The sequence below is a fragment of the Haliaeetus albicilla genome, chromosome 2, assembly GCF_947461875.1.
Source record: "Haliaeetus albicilla chromosome 2, bHalAlb1.1, whole genome shotgun sequence".
In the NCBI taxonomy this organism is placed as follows: Eukaryota; Metazoa; Chordata; class Aves; order Accipitriformes; family Accipitridae; genus Haliaeetus; species Haliaeetus albicilla.
Genome location: NC_091484.1, coordinates 41,336,979 through 41,348,499, shown reverse-complemented (window position 1 = coordinate 41,348,499; position 11,521 = coordinate 41,336,979). Strand labels below are relative to the sequence as shown.

General features: G+C 40.5%; 1 protein-coding gene across 2 annotated transcripts in view; it reads right to left on the bottom strand.

Annotated features, from left to right (window-relative positions):
• Positions 1 to 3,617: 3,617 nt before the first annotated feature.
• Positions 3,618 to 11,521, bottom strand: part of RFTN1 (raftlin, lipid raft linker 1) — a 96,050-nt gene continuing 88,146 nt past the window's right edge. For both annotated transcript variants that reach the window (XM_069772238.1, XM_069772245.1), the window contains exons 8-10: positions 10,941 to 11,044; positions 9,447 to 9,528; positions 3,618 to 6,066 (exon numbers count right to left, since the gene is read on the bottom strand). In XM_069772238.1, coding sequence (XP_069628339.1) covers positions 5,629 to 6,066; positions 9,447 to 9,528; positions 10,941 to 11,044 — 624 coding nt within the window. In that variant the 3' untranslated portion in view covers positions 3,618 to 5,628. The remainder of the gene's footprint in view (positions 6,067 to 9,446; positions 9,529 to 10,940; positions 11,045 to 11,521) is intronic.

Sequence of the window (11,521 nt, the reverse complement as noted above, 5' to 3'; positions counted from 1 at the left end):
ATGTAAATAGGACAGCATGCTTATCACAGAAAATAAAAGCAAGGGGGGTTTGTGTTCACAAAGATCGCAATTGACATGTCGGAGCTTGATGCTTGAAGGAAGCAGGGTGGTTTTTTTCCTAGAAATGTGCAATACATTGCTATCAGGAAGTACCGGTGCCCTAAAATAAAAACCACGCACTAGGCTCCTGCATGTTTTGACAGTGTAATTATAAAAAGATTCTGAAAAGCTTTTAAATGTTGTTTTTCTTGTGACTTTTAAATCATTAACTGGATTATAAACTGGTTTACCCTTTTTTCTCTTTAATGCACAGGCTTTCTTCAGCCCACATGACATCTCTTTCACAAACCACTCCTCAGACTTGCACCAAAATGTCCATTTTAACAAAAGGCATTTCAAAACCCTTTGCTTCTGTAATCATCCTCTTTTCTCTCTAACCTCTTTCTGTCATTCCCTGTTACACTCAGATTGAGTGCTATAGGGCAAGGACACATCTCTCTTAATTGTATGGGCTCACCCACCTTGAAGAGTAGTAGTAAACACACACGTGCACACACCCCCACACCACGTCACCCCCCCCCCCCCCCCCCCCATTCTGTACCAAAAGATAGAGGAGAAAAAAATTTCATACCTCCCCACACCCAAATACCGGTAGCCTCAGTTACTGTTAACAAGAAGTTCTTTCTTACCTTGAGCTGTTATCCTGCCAAAGGGCAGAGAACACCTTCATTCCATAATGCAGGTAATGGTCATAAATGCCATTTCTGAGCCAAGAAGCCAGGGAAGTTGCTAGCATCCCCTTCCTCCATAGCCTTTTCCTGTTGACACTTAAGAATGTTTTGGAGGTCTCTTCTTTCTAGAGTTTAGCGGTCTTGTTGTGAAACATCAGTTTCACCTTAAAGTCTATTATTGAATCTGATTCCACCATACATGAAGAGAAAAAAAATCTCAGGAAAATTAACCTATATAAACATGCTCTACAAATAAATAAATGTGCTATTAGCCTACACTGGTGGGAACAGAGAGCAACTCCTGCTGTTCAGCAGCTACAGCGTTGGAGAAATATTCTCATCATATTGTCAAATCATAACATGTAATCTTAGAAAATGTTTACTCGTCTTAAGACTTGTGTCATCAGCTAAGGAGCAGCTTAAGGAGAAAAAGTAGACTGTTATTTTTTTTTTTTTGTACAACAGAATATGAGGAGTGAGGTACAAGTCCATCTATACATTTATATTTAAACTGAGATGTTTTTTTTGAGTTACCTGGTGTTACGGCCTTATTGGACTGAGTCGTCTTCTTCCTGTGACTTTTATTTTACCAGTTTGCCATGTACTCATCTGGTACAATGAATATGAAGGATTCCTATAGGCTTTGCATTAATTAACTGAAAAAAAAAAAGAGTGGCTATTCAGTTATTACATCATTTTAGTTAGTAGGGTGCTTTTAGAGTGAATAACAGAAGGCACTTCTTAAATTGACAAGCCTTTCCCCCCACCCTTCAGCGTATAGGTAAGGTACTGATTAGAGTCGACTGCCACATTCAGCACCACAGGCACCCTTCTGCTGATGGAGGCTTTGGCAAGGATCGCCTTTTAAAGCCAGAAGCGCATCTCCACCAACAGCCTTGGAGACATATGAATTGCATCTACAACTCTGAATTCATAGGTGCGTTGGTATTGTTAGCCAGCATTCCTCATACTTTTGAGAAGTATTTATCAGCAAGAAATTAGTGTCTGCTGTTCTTATACGCTTCAGTTCTGGGAGGATGAAATTCCTGCATGAAAAGCTGCTTTATTTCTGCCCTGTAATTGGCTCCCGGAGGCAAATGTACAGAGTCACAGCAACTACAAAGAAAAAGCAGGGTATCCCAATGCAAAGCCCTTCCCCTGCTCACCTCGGAAACTGAGGCTGATTGATAGAGAAGCCAAATTAGGACAAAAAAAAAAAAGTGTATTGTTTTGTTCTTAGCTTCATTTCCATGCATACGTTAAAGCTACTTTGAGCTATTTCAGTTACACCATTTTCAAGTGCACAGATCCAATAATCAAAGAAATTATGCAAGATGAAGTGCCAGTCAAATCGTTTGTGCATTTAACCCCTCCTAAACTCTGCATAAACTTATTTTGATGATGCTTCAACATTTTGGACTTCCCACCCATCTTAGTTCTACCCTTCTGCCCCTGCCCCCCACTGTTCGTTTCAATATAAAACCCCTTTTCGATCCTTCATTTAATTCAGCTACTCCTCTTTGCTATCTTCATTCAGCCTTTGACATTTCTTCATTTGTCTGAGCTGGATTTTCTCCTTTGAACTCATTCCATTTAACAACTGTCACCTTGTTCAAGTGACCACTTCCTCTAAACACCAGCATGTGTAACTCCTTCTCCCGACAGAGTAGCTCACATCTTCCTCCCTCAAAGGCAGGCAGCTCTCAGGGCTGGTCCACACACGTGAGTTTTGTTGGTCTATCAAGGAGGTGTTCACGTTAAAATACACCAAAGTGCCACTTGTGTGTGCTGTCGTGCTTTGCTGTGCCCAGCCAGCATTGGTAACACATGGCAGCGCAACCCATCAGCTCCTTCCCTAGGCATGCCGGCAATACTCACTGGTGTCTCCTTCCCTTACGAGAGAGGCATGGTAAGATCAGTTTGCATCCTTACTGGGAGAGTGTGCCTAGTTTGGGGGGAAAAAAATAGGTTGGGCTTAAGATGGTGGCTCTCTGTGGGAAACGAAAGGGCCTGGCTTCTCTCTCCGCCTTCTGCTGGGGGTGACAAACCCTGCTATGGAGCTGGGGCTTCTTTGGGTGAGAAGTCAGTATGGAGTCCTGCCCCTCCCTGCCCTGCTGAAGATGGAGGCTGTAGCTCTGCAGCCAACCTCCCCTTTCAGCTTCTCCCACATACGGTCTCTCCACTGTTGGCATATTTCCCTGCATTTTTTTGGTCAGGTTTACAGATGCAGGAGTTAAGCTCTGGCCTAGCCCTTTCTCTTCTCCATTCAGGCTTCAAATAAGGTGATGACTGCTTGCTTTCACTTCCTTGGCCTCTCTGGTGGTCTTGCTTTTTCAAGCCCCAAATGGCAAAAAGGCAGCTGAGAGAAAACACACGTTAACAGCTGCGGAGCCTTGCTGCTGTGCCCCAAGCCTGCCTTCCCCAGCCCTCATCCCATCTGTAACATCCACCTACGAGGTGATGTAAGCTCTCTCGGTTTACGTGAGACAGGGACACGGTGAAAACACGTGCACAACTCCAGACAGCTGAACTAACTCAATTCAAAGTCACAAGTTGGAACTGATTATGTGACTACAAACCCAAACCCGTTTGTCCCTTTTAAACTGAAAACCCATGAAAGTTCTCTTCAAAACTTCCCAACCCTAAGCCACTCCAGCACTTAGAGGAACAAAGTTTTAAATCGAGCTTTCACATAAACACGTGCAACTTCCTCATAGACCCCTACATGCTCTGTCAGACTGGTGACGTAAAACCAAGTAGCCAGTTCTCTAGCACTAGTAACTACTGCTAATTCAGTAGTAAGGAGCTTCCCTTCATCACCACTTAAGAGACCCCGAGTTCCTCCTTTTGGGGACAAATTATTGGCAGTTGTGCAAGTACCACAAATAAGAAATCTCCTCATGACCTTTATTTTTCTTTAGTTTTCTAAGCAGTTGGGATCCAGTAAAACAAGGTCAAATTGCAATCCAATAAACACTTTCTATTCCAAAGTATCTGGACAGTTCTTTCTACTGCAACACTTTCTACTAGTAAAATGTTCATTAAATACAGTATATTTTTAAACAAGATTAATACAAAGCTAGTCCTTGAAATAGAAACCGTGAGAAGGATCTTATGCTAATAAAATCTGCAAACAGGTACTTAAAACTGTACAGAGCAGAGACCTTGTAGTTAAGTAGAACAACTGAAACAACCTAATTTTGAGGCTATTGGAACTTCAGTCTAATTTCAAGAAACAGAATGAAATAATTGAAAAATACCACCAGAAACTGAAGGTACTTATATGCCTGTGGTTAAACCACTGAATTAAAAATAAAAAACTCTTTAATCAATGAAAAAAATACCACCGTGGTTTGTATGTGTGAAATTGAATGGTTTAAACTTGAGTGCCGTTGTCCCAATTAGATGAATATTCAAAGTGGTATGATTTTTCCCTTCTCTGCAATGTTCTGCCAACTGTGTAATTTTTAGGCATGGAAGATGCTTTTGAACCACTCTAGGTGCACATTCGATACAGACCATAGTTCTTTGTACAGCATTTTGATTTAAAGACTAAGGAAAATTATCAGGCACAAATCAGTCAAGGGAAAAACCAGTAAATCACTTACAGAGCTCTTGCTTTAGAAAAAAAAAAAAGCAGGGGAATTTAGAATGTATTTCTCATCTTGTTCCCACATTACCTGACCACTTCTAAATAGGGATGAAGGTGGTTAAGAAGAGAGAAACAACTACTTCCTACATTTTTAAGAACACTGAAGTACTTGGAGAACATTGGCACAGAAACTATATTACACATGTACATTCACTTGTGAATATTTTAATGTAGCTCCAAACATAAAAATGTTGGTAATTTTATAGAATTCCATTAGGTATCAGTCCCAAAATATGGTTACTTGTATAAAAAAAACCCCTCTGTTAAGGTATTTGCATTTTGTAAGGTCATTTAGTGACATTTGTTGGCCACTGACCCCTGCTATTTGTGTACAATTTCACTTCCTCCCCACAATATATTTTGTAAAAGTGATGAAGTGGTGCAAAATCACCTGCAAGGGTCAGGAGTTAACATCTAATTCCAATTTTAGTGAAGATAGCCACTGAAAGACGTACATTTTACCTGCTTTTTTCCCCCCTCTTTTTCTATCTTCTGAACCCCCCATAACTACTGAGAAACTGTTGTTGGCAAAGAGAACGTAAACACAAGTGAATAGGAAATTGCATTTTATATTGGAATCATCTGCCTCAACAGAAATTTACCATGGGGTTTGTTTACCCAGTGCGCCTAAAGTAGGCAAACAATTTGCTTATTGCTTAAAGATCTGCAAGAGTTAATAAAATTCAGAAGACAGTATCATCAGTAAGTATGCAATTTGAGATAAATACAGGTAACAGCCATCTTACCTAAGCTTTCCAATTTCAGCCTGTTTAAGCCCAAATACCATTTTCATGACACTAAAGCTTAATGACAAAATAACATACGGCACAATAACTTCTCCAGCAAAGTTAGGTGGACAAGAAAGTATTATAGAGTAAAATCTGACCACATGGAATGTTTGCCGTGACCTAGATATAAACCTAGCTTGCTAAGGTCGGTCACAGAAAAACCCAAGTATGTTTTCTGTCCCTACTTTTAATTTTAAAGTGTAGCTCCAGGAGATAGCATAGGGCATGTCCCACTCTGTAAAGTGGACAGAATTCTGCAATTAATTTTTGTGGGTTAAGAAGCCCGGGCCCTGTAGTTACTTAGAATATCAAGATACCAGTGTGCTAAGAAGCAAAGTAAGTACAATGCCAAAGAAATGCGGAATTGAGCAATGGAGTTAGTGATGATGATTAGCAAAATCTGTTCTTTTGTCTTGGCAAAGTATCAGCAACTCACAGGATTCTTGAAATGTAGGTGTTATTCACAGGAGCAGTCCATGTCCAGCCCTGCCCCATTGCTGCCATTGCAGCCGTCCGATACGGGAGCACAGTCTCCCCCCTCTGTTACCTGATCCACACAGCAGCCAGACATACTCTGGCTGAGGCAGACCTGCACGTCATTGTCATCAGTATCGTAACTGGCAGGACATGTTTCTTCTGACGCCCCGTCGTGATGGGTACCTCTGTCGTTGGTCCCTGCTACCTCATCTCCCAAGTCTATGACATCGTCCAGCTGCTCTTCTGGATCAGGCTTGGCTACCGTTGAGATCTGTGCTTCTAAGTTTCTTGTGTTCTCTGTGACTTCGAATTCCTGCTTCTCCTCTGCCATTTGCTTCTCCCTAGTACTTAATTTAGTCTTCATGGATTTCTTCATATGTTTGTTGTGCACGTCTTCTTTGGAGAACCTCCAGTGAAACTACAAGTAAGAGATCCAAATGTTAAAGACCATTAGAGACAATCTCACATGGACAGTTGCTTTCCTGAGTAGAAATGTTTTTATTATTTAGTTTTAATTCAAAGACTAGTTTGAACAAAAAGACCTAAGATTAAAAAAATGGCATAACTAAATCAGACGACTTAAGATCATTTGAGCCTACATGTATGTATCTGTTAGAGTGGAGACTGTGGTGCATTCTACTTCTGCTGTTTCACATGTCTAGTGGGTTCCTCTCCGCATGCTGTGTCACTGTTGAGGCCTATAGCAACCTAGCAGACAACCTGCACTGTGTGCGAAGCAAGAATATGCAAAGCTGCACAAGTGCAGACAGAGGAAGCAATCCTATGGCATTATTCCAGTGTTTTTCACCAGGTTAGCAGCAGAACTAACACTATACCCAAGACTATACCCAAACAGTAAAATAGTCTGAACCATTTGTATGAATGTTTTTTGACGAGAAAGCATGAGGCTGCCTCTTGCAGCACTCACCAAAAGACTTACCACAGCCACCATTTCAGAAGAACTGTTTTAACTACTATTATTAAAAACAAACAAAAAAAAGGAACTAGCAGTACCCTGAAATACTGACTCGACAGGTATAACATATATAAAGGCTGACAAATATGCCACTAATGTATCTGCTTCATTTGTCAAAAAATAAATAGACCTTCCCAAGGAAAGGCAGACCATGTTCCATGGCACTGCTGAGCCATCCTACACATTTGCTAAATACATGTAAATGTACACAACCATTTTGTCAGCAGTGCCCATGCTGATAGAAACTCAGGGATGGGTTAGGAGGCAGCACTTGATGGCACAAATAATCTCATTGGGACATTCAGCAGATTCAGCTGTGGTCCAAAAGCCATTTTCTCCAGTGCAACCAGGTCTGTGCTGAGGTTGGTCAAAAGAAGGACTCATACTCATAAATTTTTGATCTAGCTATTTATTCCTTAATCAAAAAGCCATTCAAAACCTATTAAGTTTATTAGATTACAAAGATGGAGCAATGCTCTTTCCTTCTGCTAGCCAGAACTTAATGTAAAAAGAAAAGGAAAACAAAAAAAAGAAACTGGCTTTCACAAGATTCTTCTTGGTTTTACTTAGAGAAAGCTATCTTTCACTTAAACATCATTACAGTTTAGAGAAAGAGGAAAGATAATATCTCAGTTCTAGAGCTCAACTGTTTAAAATTCAGAGACACCTGAATATTTTTTTTGATTTGCCGAAGTGCTGGACACCCACAGCTCCCCTTTAACTCACAGCTCTCTTTGACAGAAGGTAAGATCAGGGCCCTAAATGTGATAAAGATCAAACCGTAGCAGGCTCTGTGTGTATGTGCAAATGTATGTATACTTAGTCAGGTATTTATATTGTATTTCACAAAAATGCATACAGCACTTTTGTATAAAGTGAATGAACACCATTACCTCATTGCTGACTGAATATTGCACTAATAAAAGTACTTCTGTCTTACTAAAGAGAAAAATAAGTTGTACCCCTCCTTGCATGTTTCCTTTTCTGTTCCTCTGGCTAAACTGAACAGCCATTGGTTGCTGTGCCTAGGTAGGATAGATCAGTTTCCAACACTGCAATGTCCTTTTTTCATCTTATCAGCCTATTTCCCTCCTCCAAGAGTTTATTTATAAATATTTTAGACATGCCGTATCACAAGTTAGCAAAATGCTGAGAGCCTGTGACATTGTATGTGCAGAATATTCAGCAACTCAATCAAATGCTAGGTTTGGCATCTTTGATGTGACTCACAACAATCACTTACAGACGTTGAACCAGTCTTACATTTCTTTATATAACTATAATCAATGTACCCCATTTTTCCTTGACCTTTGGTATGAAAATGTGCTGCAGTGATATTTGCCCTCAAATATGTCTGTATATTTAATGCTGCCAACGAGTAAATCCTTTGTTTTGTCAACCAGACATTGTTAAATAAGTTTTTATATTCCCAAATGAAAAAATTTAAACAAAGTTTTGAGTCATCTGGATGGTATGCATTTGTTATTATAATAGAAGAAATCAGTATCATACTAATTTCTCTATTTGAAGACACACAATTGCTTCTATGTTCCCACCCTTTCCATTAAAACCACACAAAGCGGTAGGAAAAAAATGACCAAATACAGGCACTCCAACCCTCATTTCAAGATCTCTTTAATCACCTGAAAACAAAGAGAAAAAACAAGAAAGATGGGCTTTGTAACACATTCACAGAACACTCTGGGCTCCAGCTTCACTAATGAGAGAGGGTAAATCCTAAATTATGCTCCCAGCGGTTCTTTCCTAACTTCAGTCAGTTCAAACGCTCTCCTGGTCCCCACCGTATCTAAAAGATGACTTTCACAGAACCTGGCTCCAAACCAGTGAGGGCTTTATAGATGAAAACTATCTGTAGTTACCCAAAATGTTGGGTAAAATGCTCCTAGTGCTCAGCTGTGCTTAGCGTTTCCAATCTCCTACTCCAGCTCAGTTTCTGCAGGGCCTCGAGCGCACCACTCCTTCAGGTGACATTTGGCTAGCCAGCACTCACGTAAGTGCACAGAGTTAGAATAAAACCAAGCCTGTATTAATTAGCAGCCTTCTCATCATGTGGTTTCAGAGATCCTTTCCCTACTTCACCTGGCTTTTTTGATCCCTCTGCATACTGCAAGGGCAAGGCAAATTCAAGTACTATAGGAAGGTCAGCACTTCCCCAGTTTCCAGTTTAAACCAGTCCTTTTATTTCCCTCTCAGCTGTATGGCGTGACAGGTTTGGGCAGGGGTTCCCACAGCTACACGTTTAAAAATGGAAATGGCAATACATACATGTATCCACATACATGCATCATTAGCTGTCAGCTACATTCTTGGACAATTTAGCTGGATTTGGGGGACTTTTTTTGTTAAATTCTAGCAGAATTCATTAACAGTCACACAATAGAAACACTAGCCAAGATCAAACCTGTGCCGTGCTAGGCTCCATCAATACACATAGCAAGAAAGAGACCAATTTAAATAGAAAAGACATGCAGTAGGTGAGAGAAAATTGTACTGGTTCCACCTTGCAGGCAGTGAACGTGAGCAGAGAATTCTAGGTCATGTATGGAGGTTTATGGCCCAGCTGTAAAGAGAAATCTGTATCTCTTCTGCTGCCCTGAGTTCAACAGAGAATGAAATATAAGAGCTTTCACATCATTTAAGCATTTTTTGTTTCTCTCATTTGAATAGTTCAGTTCCGTCTATCTTGCTACAGTAGCGCAGAAACACTGAACAGGCCATTTTTACTTCTTTGGGAAATCAATTACAATATTAAAATACCTCCAACAAAAACCAAAAAACCCCAGGAACTCAAGGTTATTTACCTTAGATTCTTTCTTCTTTGCTTTCTGGGGCAAAGAAGGTCTCTGAAGAAATACAATTTGCTTTGTAGATAAATTCCCCTCCCTGAAAAGAAACAAATGCACACTCCTGAGAATGAATTAAATTCACATCCAGCATCATTCAAAGTGAAACTCCATCTCAGTCACTTACTTCTGCAGGTCAAAACAACAAACTGAAGAATGACCTAAACATTGCCTGTCCCCTGTGTCTTTGAGCAGCTTGGTATTTGGGGGGAAAAAAGCGCAACTGTTCAGCCTGATAGAGCCTGTCAGCCTGTGACATACTTCTGCTGAATGTTTTAGCATTAGTGTGTAAACACAGAATAAATTGTTTGGAGCAAAAAGCAAGAAACCCAAGCCCCATGATGCCTGTGTGTAGCAGCATCTCAGCAACACCGGAGTGCTCCCTCCCTCCGAGGCACCCATCTGAACGGGGCTGGGTGCTCCGCACGGGTCTGTACCACAGTAGGAGGCACAAGCAAATGCCACCAGTGGTTAGATGGGGTGGGTGCCCTCCTGCACTGTCAACCTGACTGGTGTTACTAAGTTATAAATGGGATACAGAAAGCTAGAAGAGATAGAAAATCATGTATACCTTTAAGAGACAGGGCTTACAAATCATAATTGTGATTTTCTATTCATTCCTATATTTAAACATATATGAAAAACTTAAATATCGGTTTTCTCCCAGCACAGATGGCCTTTACTTTTTAGGTGTTTATGTGTAGGAGTAGTCTTCATCTAGATCTCATAAAGAACTGGGTGTATTTTCACTCTTTTAAGATAAAAAATCATGACTGATTATATTAGTGTATATATATATATAAATATATTCCTCACCAGTGAAAATTCAGAAAGTGCTATCTTCATGATTAACAAGTGGGATGATTGTTTTTCACCACAGTTATGAAGAGTATTTTTAAGTGACTTGCATTTATAGTTAAAAACTCAGACTATTAATAATAGTAGACCGCAGAATGATTGTACATGCAAACAAGGCTACTAGAGTAATGATACACCACAATCTCACATGGTTCTTCTCAGCTAGACTGTGTGTATCAGCAGCATTAGACAGACATCGATTAAGAATAAAATTACTTTTCTTCAGGCAGGCAACATGTCACTCCAAACGTTATCACAGGTTTTGTCTCTGCTCTAAGAGTTGCTACTAGGAAATCCAGAGTGGGACTTTTACAGTCAAGGAGTTTACAGACAGGCAGAGACAACACCCAGAAAATTCATGCAGAAACCGCACTGCCGCCTTGCAGTATTTTGCCCACCAGACACATGCTTCCTGCCCCATGTGGCTTGTGATGCTCAGAAAACCCAGAGAACAGCTGCAGCAGGGCTTGCAAGGGCAGCTACTGCGCGCATGCAAGGAAAACCACACTAACTGCAAGGAGAATTGCTTGTATGGACTGCGGTGCTCGTACAGCAACTTCCCTGGCCAAAAGGCAGCACCCACCTCCTACCTACCTGTTTGTCTTCACAATTGGAGTAGGAAGCACGCATGTCAGCTGCCAGCCATACACGGCAAGGGAATTCAGCAGCGGAACGTAATCCGTCTGCACTTCAACTCCCTAGGAAAGAACAATCAACAGTTAGCATTATCAACTAGGGTATGACATTCAGTCTGACAAAAAAAAACAACAAAAAAAACCCAAGAAAAAATACATGTGTGGGTACTCTGGGAGGGAGAATGCGTTTTTGTACTAAAAAGTGGGTCATTTTGTATGTTCAGCTAGGCAGGAAGGAAAATGTTCAAAAATATGAGACACAGGACCTATCAATCGCCTGTACATCACAAACTGTTAAATGAGTGTTTAAAATGGTAGACGTATGTGATCTTGTTTTTACACTGCCTGAGTCATCCATCTAGCTTTAGATGATTCCAGATCTGAACAGGACAAATTAATTGTATTTTACCAATTATCTCCTCCCAAGCAAAAAGATATATTCAAGTAGTTGAAAAATGACAACATTGCTTTGTCTGGATTCTGCACTTGTCTAGGCTTGAGTAAATCCTGAAGATTTGTACTGAAATCAGTCAGGTTACC